A 15,959-nucleotide genomic window follows, 5' to 3' on the forward strand; every position below is an offset into this window, starting at 1 on the left:
GCTATGGACCACCACCGCTTTTGTAAACTACGAAAGCTCATGCGTGGAGGTGTGCCAAGATCACACAGCGGGGCTCTCAGTATTTAGTCTCAGTTTCTGTCCTTACATGACTGTCAGCAGCCAACTGTACTGGGATCCTGGATTGCACTTTCTAGAGCCTGCTATGTGTGGCTCATAACCTTAGCTCGACCCTTTATTCTGAGGGCCCAGTTCATGTTGGCGTGAGGTCTTCCAATGGCATATTGATTGAGAAGTTAAAGAGTCCCCCAGTCCTAAGAGACCTGGTTGCCTCTGACCTCAGAATGACCAAGGATTCTAAATTCAGCGCATCTGTCCCTAACACTAGCACCCAGCAAGTGTGGTTTCCTGCTGTGTATTGAGCTCAGTATATATTGGGTGCGGTAAATGTCAAAGTTACCAGCACGCACCAACGCACAAAAAGCTAACTACAGATCACATGCTGCCTTCTATCTCGGAACACTTTAGGGAGGGAAATAGCACTTAATAATGCAACTGACTGAACCAATGGAAAGATCCGACGCTTCCTTAATTTCTCCCAGTTGCCTTTCCCGCCGCCTGAGCCTGCAGGTTGTTTGCAGACCTTGTTGAAATTAATTCAGATGGTTACGAGATAAAGCATGATCGCCTCGGCCGCCTTGAAGTGGAAGGACGCACCATTTAAGGAACGTCCGTTCCTTTTTCCCTGGGGACTTCCGCTGTTGTGTTTCTGGTCGTGTGAACCATTTCAATCAGAGGTGTCTCCCCTTGTCCCATTCTCTGAATTTTGCTGTATCCTGGAATCTGATTTTGGGTACTTCCCTGCTGTTTCTGATGCTGTCATGATTTTTCTTTGGCTATAGATTTTAGTATGAGGAACCTTCTGGTTGTTCATCACAGGACTTTGTCTCCTTGGTTTCTTTTCTTAGTTTTAATCACTTCATTCTCGAGAGCATTATTGCCACTCATAGTGCCTCCTCATCTTTGTAACTGAGAGCCTTCTGATGGGGTGGATGCATTGGGTTTATATCCAGTAACTCCCTCTGCCTCCCGTCGGCAATCATGTGGGGGCTGTATTACATTTGTTGGCCGGGAATTAAGATTGTTACTATCCTAGGTGCACCTGGGTGGCTCAGTCGGTTAAGCGACTGCCTTCGGCTCAGGTCATGATCCTGGAGTCCCAGGATCGAGCCTCACATCGGTCTCCCTGCTCGGCAGGGAGCCTGCTTCTCCTTCTGACCCTCCCCCCTCTCATGCGTGCTCTTTCTCTCAAATAAATTAAAAAAAAGAAAAAGATTGTTACTATTCTATTTAAAAGGAAAAAAGATCCCGCCTTTGCTGATTAACTGTTAAAATCACCGTGTTCTTCAGTGACCTCAAAATAATCCAGCTGTAGGATGTACCATATTTTCTTTATATTTGTCAGTGTAGGAGATGGATATATCCCCCCTTCCCCGAGTGTGCTCACTGCTGGCATCTTGAAATGGAGGCTGCTCTTGGGGACTCTGAGAGCCCTAGATGGTGTCTGCTGCGTAGCCAAGTGTGGCGAGAGCTGCCTTTCTTTTTTTTTTAAAGATTTATTTATTTATTTGAGAGAGAAAGAATGAGAGACAGAGAGCACGAGAGGGAAGAGGGTCAGAGGGAGAAGCAGACCCCCCGCCGAGCAGGGAGCCCGATGTAGGACTCCATCCCGGGACTCCAGGATCATGACCTGAGCCGAAGGCAGTTGCTTAACCAACTGAGCCACCCAGGCGCCTGAGAGCTGCCTTTCTGAACGCCGAGAGGGGCTCCTGTCTGCCTGACTCCTCAAACAGGTGTCTTCTGATATGAATTCCAGCGCAGAGCTGAAGTGCTGTTTAGCTTTGTGCATGTCGGCTTCCATTTGCCTGATCTTCCAGAAAAGATTGCTGAAGCTTTCTTCAGCAATCCTATCACAGAGACTTCCCACCACCTTGAGGGGTCCGATCTGTTTCTCAGAGCCATGCTTGCCCAGTGCCAATTTCATAGTCCACTGTAGTCTTTGTTACTATCTTTTGGTTATTAGAAAAAGAAGACCAAGGGACGCCTGGGTGGCTCAGTTGTTGGGAGTCTGCCTTCGGCTCGGGTCATGATCCCAGGGTCCTGGGATCGAGCCGCGCGTCAGGCTCCCTGCTCGGTGGGAAGCCTGCTTCTCCCTCTCCCACTCTCTCTGCTTGTGTTCCCTCTCTCGCTATATCTCTCTCTGTCAAATAAATAAATAAGATCTTTAAAAAAAAAAAAAGACCAAGAAACGAGGGAATAGGGGCAAAGAAATAGCTCAGCCGTCTCCACTGACTTTGGCTGAAAGAGGCTTGGAGCAGGCTCTCCACCATCCCCTGTTCTGGTATCTTCCATTCAGGCGGCTTGTCATTTGCTGCTCACTTTAGTTTTAATAGAAAAAGAAATGTAGCCTCAAAACGTTATAGAGTCTTTCAGAAAGGAGATGACTGCATTTTAATGGATCTTATCCATTCTTTCTCTTGACCTAGCCCCTGAGTCTGCATCTATTCCAACAAATAAGGGGGAAAAAATTCTCTGCTGAAACGCAGATAGACAGACCTATGTTAAGGCTAATGTCTACTCCAATAGCTCATGTATAAAATTGTTTTTACTTGAGTGAGGCTTCTTGAAACGTAATCGGAAAGTTGCAAGTTGCTGTACGAATGGAATTCAAAATAGGAGAGTAAAATGAAGAGCGGAAAGTCCTCGGGGTGTGGCCTGTGTTGTCCCCGTCTGAGCGAGTTATGGTACCAGAGTGGGCGAGGACAATTGGTAGTTTTGCCCATGTGTGGGTATTTATTTCCTGGTCCTGTGAACAAAACAGAAAAACACATATTCATTATGACATGGCCTGAAAAGTCTTGATGACTCCCTGGGTCCCCGTCCTGTAATTAATTCTTCTATTTTGTTGTTATTTGCTTATTTGTTCTTTAAAACCAGTGTTTTTTTCTGCCTTCAGCCTTAAGGTAAGTACCTATATTATGGGATTATTCTTCACCCAGACCTGAAATTATCTCGGGTCGTTACAGCTGCATTCATTCCCGCTGGTCCTATAGGGGTGTTTGCCAGTGTCTTTTACTTGAGGGAAAAGATGTATTGGTTGGGATGTTCACTGATGGATCAGAAAAGAGGTTTCTTTTTTTTTTTTTCTTTTAAAGTAATCTCTACACCCAGCATGGCGCTCAAACTCACGACACTGAGAGATCAGGAGTCAGATGCTTTGCTGACTGAGCCCACCAGGAACCCCTATCAGAAAAGATTTTGAGTGAGACTGTCTAGAAACAGAGGTGACCAGGGCTTGTAGCCACAGGATCGGGAGCACCTCAGATCCCCAAACCACCTGCAAGCTCAGGGCCTTGTTCTGCCGTTTGTTTCTGAAGGGTGTAACAACCCCAAGATTAATTAGCTAATGGGCTTTGGGCTCAGGAAGCCTGGACAGGTAATAAGATGATCTTATGATCACACACTAGTAGAATGTGGAATCAGTCCATTTCAGTAGAAAATAAGATTTGTCAAGTGAGTTGCTACTCAATCCCCATTACAGAATTTTATTAAATCAAACTAGTGTCTACACAGCATTACATATGGCGGAACACACGCCATACATTTGTTCAGTTGTAACATATCCTAGGACAAGGATTGGCTGAGAAAAGTCAAGAGGACCCAGGTGAGATAAGCTGATCATTCTGTTTGTGCTGGTGGAGGGGACAAGGAAAAAGATAAAGTGATGGCATTTACTAGCAAGCAAGGTAAAACAAAATAATTGTCTTCTACTTGAACTGATAGGTAGGTGGTATGAGGTTAGATGTACCTGGTAATGTTAATTTTTATAAGTAGTGACTTTTTTTTAGAGTCATCTAAAATACATTTTTCTGCTTTGTAAAATAATATGAACAAGGAAAAACAATTGCTCCAAACTGTAACCAAAAACATTGAACATACGTTGTTCACAGCGGGTACTTCCTGTTGTTTGGTAAACATTCAGAAGGTGTGAGCCCTACCATCCTGGCTTCGTGTTTTCTAGGGTTTTCACTTTCCTCTGTGGAAGAAGATGGTGTTCGAAGGCTCTACGTGAATAGTGTAAAGGAAACTGGTTTAGCTTCCAAGAAGGGTAAGTCATTGGCTGTGTTGTCTGTTTGTCCGCCTCTCTTAAAATCCCCTTGGGGTGTCTCTGGTTGGTGGATAAGAAAGATATGCCCCAAGAGTTCACCTGTGCAGATTATTCGAACCTTGTCTCATTGAAAACCCTTGCAGGGAATATGGATATCATTCTCTAAACTCAGGTGTATAAGAAATGTCACATTCTTGGATTTTAAATCTGATTCTGAGCCCATGCCCTTGGGGCAAGTGGGAAATTCCATTCTAATCTGACATGATTGTCCTTCTCTACCATCTAGGATGGTATGGAAGTCCTAGGGGTTTTCCTGAAGCAGAGCATTTCCTGCAAAGCTCTTTCAAAGTGGATGTCGTCTTGTTCCCATTGATGGAGGAATCTTTGCGGAAGTTGGGGAACTTAAGGGTTCAGGATCCCGTCGTCTTGCCCCACGTAAAGAGCTCTTCTCTGCCACACCCCGCCTGTAGCCCTACAAGGGTTCACTGGAGTCTGGGTTATTTGTGAAACCCCAACTCTCTTTCCTCGTTCTGCTCAGAGAGAATCTTTTCAACCTAGATTTTTTTTTTTTTTTGCTTCCTGTGATGGTTTCCTAGGGCTGCAGTAACAAATTCTCACAAACTGAGTGATTAAAAATGACAGAAACTTATGCTTTTATAGTTCAGGAGGCCAGAAGTTCAGAATCAGGGTATGGGCTGTTTCCTTCTGGAGCCTCTGCAGGAAGAATCTGTTCCATGCCTCGTCCTTGCTTCCAGTTGTTGCTGGTGGTCCTCGACACTCCTTGGCCTGTGGCTGCCTCCCTCTAATCTCTGCTCTGTCGTCATGTGGCCTTCTTCACTGTGTTTCTCTGTGTCTTTACGTGGCCTTCTTAGAAGAATACCGGTCATCGCCTTAAGGCCCATCCTAATCCAGAATGATTTTATCTTAACTTAATGACCTCTGCAAAGACTCTGTTTCCAAATAAGGTCACCTTCTGATATTCTGGGTGGACATGAGTTTTGGAGGACCCTTTCCAGCCTACCATACTTAGCATAAACACATCAGACAGGTAGGTAGGGCTCAAAACCCACCTTCCTTTTATTCTCCTTGTTATGGAATTCTTAGTTTCATCTGGGCAGCAGTAAAATCATACCTGCTGAATGGAGAAGACCAAAACATCTGGGTCAGTTGGCCTTAGATGTAATGCCCTGTGTCTGCTATTTGAGGGCTGCTGAGCGGAGCAGCCGAGGAAATGGTGGAGTGCCCTACCTTGCCACCTCCCTCCATTCTTGGGACAGCTTAGCTCTGGGTGTTTGTGACTTACGAGCCACCTAAGCAGGTTACCACCCCCTGTGCTGTAAGCCGTGGAGAAGAGCAGCCTGCAGACTTGACTATGCACAGAAATGGCAAAAGCGTGATAAAGGGTTTGAAATAAAGTCAAAGTCATTTATCTGCTGCTCTCACGGAGGAGGATTTTCCTTCCATACTTTTCAAGGCCAAAGGCAGCCTGGAGGCCAGGGTCTGATGCTATATCTCAGCTAAGAGCAGAGCTGGCAGGGCTTATTCACCTTCAAACCCAAGGCCTGATTGTTATCTCTCACAGCGCGCGATGAGTGTGCCCACTGGGGGTGGGGAAATATGGTGCCTCGGTGTCACTCACTTCCTGTTTTAGCTCTTTGAATCCAGGAACCCTGGTGTTAGATAAAAGCAAATGGCTGCCTGCTGCAACCCACTTGCCCCATATTGCACTGTTCTCTATAAAGAGTGATGCCCGTTTGTCCACCGGGGCCACAAACACCATCCTAATACCCGGCTTGTAGAGGGCATTGTCAAGAAAGATATTTGGGTGGTGGGTTTTGTTGTTGTTGTTGTTTTTAATGTTAAGTCTAGCCTCCATGTGCAGATCTCTGGATAATGGAGAGCTCACTGTGGACCATAAGACATCTTCACAGACATCTCTAATCGAGAAACATTCTCCTCCTTCAGCGTCCATTCACTGTTTTCCCTCATTCTTTGTAGACAACCTTGGATGCCCATCACGTTCTAAGTCTTTTATTTATTTTTGGTTGCCACCTTGGGCTTTTGGCTTGTCTTGAGCTAATGGTTAATCCCCCTTTAATACCCACCTACCCCTCTGTTGGATCTCCCATCGGCTATACTTACAGAATTGACTTTTTGAACCAAAGTGTGTTCTTTTACACTTCTCTTTGATCAGCTTGGCCATGCTTGGGCCCGACCCCTTCTTGGGGTCATCTGAGGCTGGGATCTGGCATCTCATTGGTGGTCATCGAAGTGTGTTTCTGATGTCTACACTGCACAGAGCCCAGTTGAGAAAGCCATGTGCTTCTTTCTCCGCATCTTCTAGATACTTCACTTTGCCACGGCCAGTTATGGGGATTGCTTCTGAGCAGGCTCTGATTTTCTGTGAGCAAGAAGAGCTTCCCATTTTCTTCTGCCACATACTAATGAGAGTTAACGTCTAGTGAAATAGATCCTCAGTGTGCCAGATGCTGTGCTTAACCTCACTGAGCGCATTGTCGCTTTTACGTAGGAGGAGACTGGGACTGGGAGAGACTCAATAACATGCCTACGGTCACAGAGCAGTTACATGGTGACATTGGGACAGAAGGACCCCGGCGGGGCACTTCATGGCTCACTCCTGCTGGGCTGCCCACATTCACATGCTAATACTGAGAATAAGTCACTCGGGCAACTGCCTGGAGTCTTTTTCTAGGGCTGCCTGACAAACAACCATGAACTGGGGAGTGTAAAAGCAACAGAAATGTATTCTCTCCCCGTTTTGGAGGCCACAAGTCTGAAATGAAGGTGTCAGCAGGGCTGTGCCCCCTCTGAAGTCTCTAGGATAGAGCCCTTCCTTGCCTCCTCCAGTCTCTGGTGGCTCCCAGGGTTCCTTGGCCTCCAGCAGCTTCATCCCAGTGGCTGCCCCTGGCTTTACATGGCCTGCTCCTCTTCTTCCTGTGCGTCTCTTCAAAGGACATTTGTCAGTGGCTTTAGGACCCACCAGATCATCCAGCATGGTCTATCTCAAGATCATGTATTTAATTACAACTGTAAAGATCCTGTTTCCAAATAAGGTCCCATTCACAGTTCTGGGACATGGACGTATCTTTTGAGGGGTCACCGTTTATCCCACTACACACTTTGGTTCCACCATTCATAGTAAACCTGGGAGTTCTTTTAAAGAAAGAAACAAACTTGGGGTGCCTGGGTGGCTCCGTCGGTTAGGCATCCGACTCTTGATTTCGGCTCAGGTTATGATCTCAGGGTCATGAGATCAAGCCCCGCATCAGGCTCTGCGCTCAGTGTGGAGCCTGCTTGAGATTGTCTCTCTCTCTCTCTGTCTCCCTATGCCTCTCCCTCTAAAGGAAAAAAAAAACAACCAAACTCATAAGATGTTTAAGTCTTTTCTTCTGTTCTTTATATAACTGTAATATCTAACCAAAAGGGTTGTCTCCAAGAGAAGACTTAAAAAAAAAAAAAAAAAAAACCCAAAAACTAACTACTTTTCGCATGGGGGAAATTTTGTATTTTCAACTCAAATGCTGTGATGCCAGAATCTTTTACCTAAAAATGGAGTGTTTAGCTTCTCAGAATCCCACCTCCATACAGAGAAAAGTATTCTCCTTTCTCTGCCATTGCCTTCCCGCTCAAAATGTTTCTTGGAGTATTTTCTGATACAAGATTGATGTCAAGTAGTTTGGGAACCCGAGCACAGATGGCCAAGGGGTGTGACTTGGTGAAGCTGGGGAGTGAGAACGTCTCTCTGGAAACACTTTTTCGAGGCATCAGGGGTGGGATCCTTGGATGCCTGAGGAGTCGAGTGGCTTCTCCTTTCTGCAGTTCATTCCTTACCTTTGCCCTTCACTCACTTCCTTTGTCAAGTTTGCTTTTCCACCCGAGTCTATAAAGTAAGAGTTGGACTCTTTTTTTCTTCTTAGTTGAAACAATATTTCCTTTCACGTTCTGCTCTAACCTCTCCCCTTCTCAAACCACTGGCTTGTTCTTTGAAACCAGGTTAAAATGCCCCAGGGTCAGTCAAAACCTCTTGTTCTTTTGGGTTGGCCTCGTTCACAGCTGGTCCTTTAGGTCTCCAACTTTGGCAGCTCCCCCAGCGTGCTTTGCAAAAGCAGCAGAACCTTTGGGGACCTTCCAAAAGATGGGTGTGCATTTTGCAAACTCAGCCTGAGGTCCTGATGTAGTTAAACAAAGGGAGGAGGGCACAAAATGATCATATTTGGTTCTGTAGAGTGTGTTGGGGATCGAGTGCTTTTCTGTGGTCGGAGCCAGAAGCAGCTCCCCGCATGCTGGTTCTCCAGCTGGTTCCGTGGCGGTGATCAAGAGATGTGAGCTGGCCTTGCCACACATGTGTGCTCTGCACGCGCGTGTACAAAACTTACTGCAGTAATCAGAGCAGTTCTACTTTTCCCCCCCTCAAAACCGAGGACAGCAGCCAGAATTAGCATTTGTGAGGAGGAATTGGCTGATGCCCAGAGCATATAGATTCGGGAAGGAGTCAGTGTGTTGAGTTGGTGTGTTCAGGACAGGTAGGCATGCTGTCACATCCAAGTCCAGAACCTTCTGAAACCGAGGTCCCTGTGATCACCTGATGCTCACTGTGGAGGACGAGCACCCGTGTGCACCAGCGCTGGGGCCGGGGTGGCGGGGGGGGGGGGGGGGCGTGACAAGTGAGCTCCGCATGCCCTTTCTCGGCGCTTCTGTGCTGTTGTGATCTGACTCGATGCTACAGCAGATGCTGCTTTTATGTGCGTGTGAAATTAAACATTTTCCGTCTCACGTTGGCAGGCCTGAAAGCGGGAGATGAGATTCTCGAGATCAATAATCGTGCTGCAGGCACCCTAAGCTCATCTGTGCTCAAAGATTTCCTCACACAGCCGTCCCTGGGCCTCCTGGTGAGGACCCACCCTGAGCCCGAGGGAGGCGTGGAGCTGCTGGCCTGCCCCCCCCACCGAGCGGACGGCCCCGTGGACCCCGGCGAGAGCCCCCTGGCCTTTCTCAGCAGCAACCCAGGTACGGCTGCGATGTGGACCTTGCGGGGGTGTGTGTGTGTGTGTGTGTGTGTGTGTGTGTGTGTGCGCCCCTGGACTGGGGCCAGCAGGCATAAAGATGTGTGAGTGAGATGAGCTGGTTCCTCCTGAATGCATGCTTCCTGTTAATTTCCGCAGTTCAGGGCACTTGTGTTCTTGTGGAATACGTGTTTGGTCACCAGCCAGGCTGTCCCACATGGAGAGCTTCAGCGAGCCTCTGCTGTTTGTCATTTTGGAGAAAGTCGAATGGGTAGAGGCCACCGTCTCTTGGCTGTGGATAGAGATAATAGAGCTACAGAAGGGGAGGACTCACTGGGGCTCTGGGTCCTAGCTCTGCCGTCCACGTCACCATCCCCCAGACCACCCAGCCCTGGCTTTCCCTTCCATGTGAGAGAGGGCATGAGCTGCCCAGAGTGGAAATGCACTCAGAGCCCTCATTTGGTCAGCTTCTCTTGGGCTCCCCCAATCTTGCGTGTGAGCCATGCCCTGCCCCATCTGCTCACAGCTTTTCTCCCTGTCCCTTTGCAACCTCGTGCTCCTCCCAAAAGAAGGAACCAGAATGCTACCTGCCCCCTTGAAGCCTTCCTGGGTGGGACCCAGCAGAGCTAGCTCCCTCCTCCGGGTCCCTAGGACCTTCCAAAAACATCTTTCCCGTGGGCCCCAATCATGCGATACTCTTCTTACTGGCTTGTCTCTCTCTTTGTCCTGAGTTTGTTTCCTGGGACTGAGCTTATGTCTTCTTCCTGTGGCTCCACAGGTACCCCATTCTCATTCCGCAAGAGTCCGTGAATGAGTGCACCTGTCAACAGCATTATGTCACTTATTCCCGACCCCATGACCTGATTCTAGAATTGGGGTTGATTTTAGTAAGTTGGGGTTTGGGATTTATTTTGTTTTTAAAACTTGAGTTAAATTAAAATTTAAAAAAAAGTCTTTGGTTTCAAAATCTGAGGGTAGGTACTTTGAGTATTCTTGCCCTGTCATTGTTTTTCAAATTCCCTTCTGAAGTTTGGCTTGATGAGAGTAGATCACCGGCAGAACCCTTGTGAGATCTCGTTCATTCTTTTGCTCAGCGGCTGTCGCAAGAATTTGGCAAGTTGAGGCTTCAGCAAACTGAAGGCGCCTATTGCCGTTGACTTCCTTGAGTCATCATGTCATTGCAGTATCCACACCCCCATCAGATTTTTAGAACAGGACTCAAGTGAGCCATGTACCCTTCACAGAGAATGGAGACCATGAAGGCTGTTCTTTTGTATGACCACAAGATGGCAGCATCGAGCCCATAAAACTCGGTTCACAGAGCGCGGTTTCTGTAATATGACTTCGAATGAGGCATGTTGTGGTAGGTTAGGTTATTTAAAGGATTTTTACAAGATCTGAATGTACACGCTATGACCAACAGTGTGTGCACAACTTTTTTTGAATTTTTTTTTTTTCCGTCTGAGCCCTTCCTGTGGGTTGAGGATATAAAGCCGGGGTTGGCAAACGACACCCCACCAGTCAAATGCAGCCCACAGCCTGTTTTTGTAAATAAAGTTTTATTGGAACACAGTCATGCCCATCATTTACATCTTATCTCTGGCTACTGTCTCATTGCAAAGGCAGAGTTGAGTAGTGGTGACATGGACTTGTGGTCTATAAAGCTGAAAATATTCACCATCTGACCCTTTACAGATAGTTTCCCTGAGAGAATGTGACTGGAATTGCTCACAATTTGCCCCTTTAAAGGTAGTCACTATTTTAGGGGTGTTTCTTCATTAAAAATGATTGTGCGTGTATGTGTGCATTTTGCAAACTTTCATTAAAATTGTTTTAATTAAAATGTATTTGCATACAAGTATTTTAGAAATACTTGAGTATAGAATATAGAGTATATGTGTATATATATAGTAAGTGTCCCATCTTTTATATGATGGGGTTTTAAAGATTTTATTTATTTATTTGAGAGAGAGAGTGAGAGAGAGAGAGAGCACAAGAGGGGGGAGCGGGAGAGGGAGAAGCAGGCTCCCTGCCGAGCAGGGAGCCCGATGCGGGACTCGATCCAGGGACTCCAGGATCATGACCTGAGCCGAAGGCAGTCGCTTAACCAACTGAGCCACCCAGGCGCCCATATGATGGGGTTTTAAACTTACCAACTGACCTTTACCTACTACGTATTACCTCCTTTAGGCCAGTCACCTTTGAAGGCTGAGTGCTAAACCCACTGAACCTACCGGTGTTCAAAGCATACTAAAATTTCCATTTTGGAATCATTCTTAGAAGATTCATTGACTCCTTTGCTTTTTTTCCGGTTGAACGATATGTTGGATCTGACATTTGTCGAGTGAGGTGCTCAAAGTCATTTTGACGACTGGGCCACGACTGTGTTCTCAAACTTAAATTTTAGCGAATGTTCTGGTTTTTAATCAGTTCCCCTTCCAGTATTTTGCAATGATTGAAAATCCTTCAGAACAAAGTCTTCTTCAGTCCAGGTCAGATCACCAAACTGGTTCAAGATGAAAGCAAGAAAGTCGGGTCACCGTGTTAGTTTGCTTGTGAGGTCTCTAGGCCATCTTCAACATTAATAAGTTCCAGAAGAATTCTCAAATGCTCTGGGCAGTCGCAGCCCAGTTAGTGGGGCTGAGGGGGGGGGGGGGGGCAGCCTGAGTCTCCGCCTCTCTGCCTTCTGGTTTGCTACCGCTTCCTAGTCCCCATTTAACCGTGAAGAATAAAAGAGGCAAGTAAACAGGATAAAATAACCTGAAAGATTGCTCCATAATGAGGCAGAGATAAAGCAGTGTCTAAGGTCAGCTGCGGTTAAAATAGCAAAGAAAACAACTAGCAAAATGGTACAATGGGGAGGCTGGACTATAGCCTTAGTCTAAATTTAGAAGTAGCTAAAAATAAGCATCCTGAGCGGCAGGTTTGAGGTCTGATGCAGGGACCATCTTAATGGTGGTCACAGTGCGTGGTTGGCAGCCTGGGTGGAGGGCCTGGCAGTGTCTCAGGGACCTGGGGGTCCATGTGAGCCTTGGCGGGTGCCCGTCCATGGGAGGCTGGCCCGGCTGCTCACCCTATCCTACAAGCCCAAGTAGGCAGGCTTGCTCCAATCCTGCCCTCAGAACCCTGACTGAAATATGGAATGAACTTGCAGGGCTGGATTATTTCTGAGCCCCCTTTTCTCATGGAAAGGTTTGTTTCCTCTCTGAAAGCATCACACCCTAGTGGCTAAGAATGGGCTCTGGGACCAGGTTTCTCGGGACTAAGTCCTGTTTCTGTGTTTATTAGCTTCATCTCCCCAAGCCCCGGTGTCCTCATGCATAAAATGGGGATATTACCACAGTACTATCTCACTAAATTGCTGTGAGGATGAACTGAGTTATAAAAGTAAAGTGTTTAGAATAGGTCTTAGGAAGTGCTCGATAAATGTTACGTATTCGAAGCACAATCTCTTATGGGAACATGAAGATTTTCTGGCTTGGAACCAGCGGCTGCTCATTTCTGATCTCACTGGTCTCTACTCCATCCACCTCAATCTGCAACAGGTGAATTGTCTGATAACTATGTTTATGAATACCTTACTTAAGTATTTTCCTCTCCTGGGTGGAAAGAAATGAGAGACATCTGGGCCCCTTTTCAGAGATCATGATTCACATGGTCCGGGACTGGGGCCTCGGGTGCATTTGTTGTGGTTTTGCTTAAAACGCAGGGGATTCTAACGTGCAGCTAGGATTGGGATCCACCACGTTGGGTTACTAACTGTCCTTTGGTTGTTGATCCCCTTTTTGTTGTCTTGGTGGAATGTTATGGTCACATGCAAACCATCTGTAGTGGTATTTGTTGATACCATATCATGGTCTGAGATTTTGTTCTTTTAAAGATTTACTTATTTATTTAAGTAATCTCTACACCCCACGCGGGGCTGGAGTTCAGGACCTGGAAATCGAGAGTCACATGCTCCATTGACTGAGCCAGCCAGGCGCCCCTGAGATTTTTGTAATGAAAATCTGTTAGGCAGTCTGGAATGCATCTCCAGACTCCTCTCCTTGTAGAGCAAGAAAGTGTGGTTGAATGTTTTGCTGTGTTGGCTTAGAAAACCAGGGATCTCATCCTGAGTGTTCTCTCTTAAGACCCAGTTTCCCATTCTCAGTCACTGACCATCCGTGAGTCCTTGTTGAAATCTTTCTTGAGCTACTTTCAACCTTTTTTTTGGTAATATTTGCTTACTGGCACACTGGTAAGAAAATGGAGGAAGGATGTCTAGACAAAAAGACAGTCCCTTGAGTGACTGTTATTATAGAAAGAACCTTGGAGCAAAGGGGAAGCTGGGGTAGGAAGTTGCAAAACTGTTTGTGTGAGGTTTCCAAAAAGCCTCTTGAATGTTCCTGTGTGATTTATTTTGAATACTGGTCTCATCTGGAGCTACTAACCTTTTGGGCCAGATAATTCTTCGTTGTAGGGGGGCCCGTCCTAGGCACTGATGTTTACCAGAGTTACTACAAACCACTGTAAGTTAGTAGTAAGGAGCCCCTTCCCCCAAGTGGGGCCAATCTCAGGATCTTCCGATGTTGCCAAATGTCCCCTGAGCAGCAAAATCTCCCCCTTTTGAGAGCCATTGGCCTGATTTATCAGAAGGTAAACCTACTTCACCCAGTTAGGGAACAATTCACAGCGAACATCAATATAGGAAAGCAAATCTGGATGTAAAATAATTTTTAAAGGTTTTATAAAACATTTATCGAGGGAATTCTAACACAAATACCCTTTTCTGGCATCTCCCTCCCGCTCCCTGCCCCTGCCCCCCCCTTGAGTCAAGGGAAGAGCAAAGAACGAATAAATGCTTAGTTTGAGGCCTTTCTCCCAAATGTGAGTGGAACTGTTCTGGCAGAAGATATTTATCACTGAGATTAACTCCTGAAACAAAGGTATTTCAGTTAGTCATGATGCAAAAGCCCACATTTTCTGCCAGTTGTAAGAATCATACCAGTGGCATCGATGGTATCTTTCCAAAGTTGCAGAATATCTGTGTGTCTTACATTTTAAATTCTGCCATCAAGGCTCACAGCCATGCCATTTTTATGGTGACTGCAGCTCTGCTTTATCTTCCCTAAAATTCCACCTGACCTGTGGGGGCAAAGCAGGTGCCCTCATTCAGCTCAGTATTCCAATAAAGATGCCAGGGCTCAGCAAACTGAAGTTGGTTCTTGTTTGAAAGATGGTCGTTCCAGAAACTGAGCCTGGGAGAGCCGGGCATGTGCAGCTAACTCTGGTCCATTGGAGTTCAAGACAACTGGGGCCATCGTTGGGTTTGGAGAGTCAGCCCCCCCTTGATAGACCTCAGGCACATCTGTCTGATGCCCAGTGGAAGAGTGGAGTCTGTTTCGAGTACAGAGATCCCTCCTGCAGGAAGTAGACCGGGCAGTGTGTTGTAACGGGAAAAGCTTCCGTGACAGCAGGGAAAGTCAAAGGCACCTTGGTCAGAGAAGGAATGGTTGGGTGCCCCACGTGGACAGCGTTTTGATCGGCGGGCAGAGCATGCTTCCCTAGAGTGCCTGTGAAGTGGAAGAGTCTATTCCAGAGTGCTGTTCCGTGCAGATTGTCTGGAGCTTGATTCTGATGATAAGACAATCAGGCCTCTGGGAGAGGCAACAAAGAAAGAGGAACCGCACAGATTTATCTCCCTACAAACAAATATGGCCCCGTCCTTCAGAGGCTCTAACATCTCATAGATACCAGGAGCGCGTGGTCCTCTGTTTGTTGATAAAATGTGGAGCCATGTGCGTTTTGTAAACTGTCTGGGTTCTGTGATTTTGTCACACAGCACCTGGCCTGCTTCCTGAGGCCCTGCTGGGGCCAAACCCCTAGTCTCGATTTCCAGCTGGAATGGGTTGATGACTCCTGTCAAATCCTGCGGAGGAGGGGGATGGTTGAGAACTTAAGAGCCTCCATTTGTATATTTTTAAAGAACGTGAATGAACCTTGTATTATTTCACTTTCACAACCAATTAACCGAATCAGTAATGCTTGTATCTACAGTTTTCGTGGATTTAAAAATTTCTCTCCATAGAGAAACAGATGCTGAGATTTTGTGAAATTTGGCTGGAAAGAAGTTATTTTTCTGCTAAGTTAAAGTTGGAGGGGTTTTTTTCATAATCCATATTAAGCTCTCCGTAATTCTTTTTTTTTTTTTTTATAATTATTTTTGTTTCTTAGCTTTGTGGTAGAGAGGGTGTTTATGCTGATCTTATATATATTATGAGTGTTTCTATGGAATTCTTATATGACAGTCAAAAGACTGAAAAGCAAAATAAAATCCTGGCCTAGTGACTAAATTTCATTTCAGCGGAATGTTTTTATTGGTAATATCTAACCTTTTCTTGCCCCCTGGCCCTCAAATCATTTTTTCCTCACAGAGATTTAAACGCAAGCATTAATCTAAGGCTTTCAGAAAATCAGCGTTATAATTGGTTCTTCTTTGGAAATGTTTGAATTAGAGGATCCGCCTATTTAATAACCATTGTTAATGTATCTCGTGAGTGGAAGAGTTTTATCTTCTTTCTTTAAATTTAAGTCCTGAGCGGACTTGAATGAAGTCAGAGTGAATGTGTCTCCACTGAATCAATGAAAGAGAAATCTAAATGTAAATGTCTGTCCTGCTGATGGCGAGTAGGACGTGCTAGTTCAAAGGTTTCTCGGTCCCAAGAACGTTATTATGACGTGAAAACCATTCTGAAAAGTGAAGAAACGATCAGACCTGTTTACAACAATGCGTGTTATTCATGGTGCCTGTGGATATAGCCAGTAGGTCC

The 15,959-nt window shown here is 46.1% G+C and overlaps 1 protein-coding gene across 10 annotated transcripts in view; it reads left to right on the forward strand.

Moving 5' to 3' along the window:
* Nucleotides 1-15,959, forward strand: part of TIAM1 (TIAM Rac1 associated GEF 1) — a 377,611-nt gene that overhangs the window by 311,012 nt on the left and 50,640 nt on the right. For all 10 annotated transcript variants that reach the window (XR_010407780.1, XR_010407781.1, XM_045902569.3 and 7 more), the window contains 2 exons: nucleotides 4,040-4,126; nucleotides 8,930-9,154. Coding sequence is in view for 8 of the 10 variants with exons in the window: in XM_045902569.3 (XP_045758525.2) it covers nucleotides 4,040-4,126; nucleotides 8,930-9,154 (312 nt within the window). In the remaining 2 variants the exon portion in view is untranslated. The remainder of the gene's footprint in view (nucleotides 1-4,039; nucleotides 4,127-8,929; nucleotides 9,155-15,959) is intronic.

The sequence above is a fragment of the Mirounga angustirostris genome, unplaced genomic scaffold (genome assembly GCF_029215605.1).
Source record: "Mirounga angustirostris isolate CCGP_5_RB_7025 unplaced genomic scaffold, mMirAng1.0.hap1 SCAF_1, whole genome shotgun sequence".
Classification (NCBI taxonomy): Eukaryota; Metazoa; Chordata; class Mammalia; order Carnivora; family Phocidae; genus Mirounga; species Mirounga angustirostris.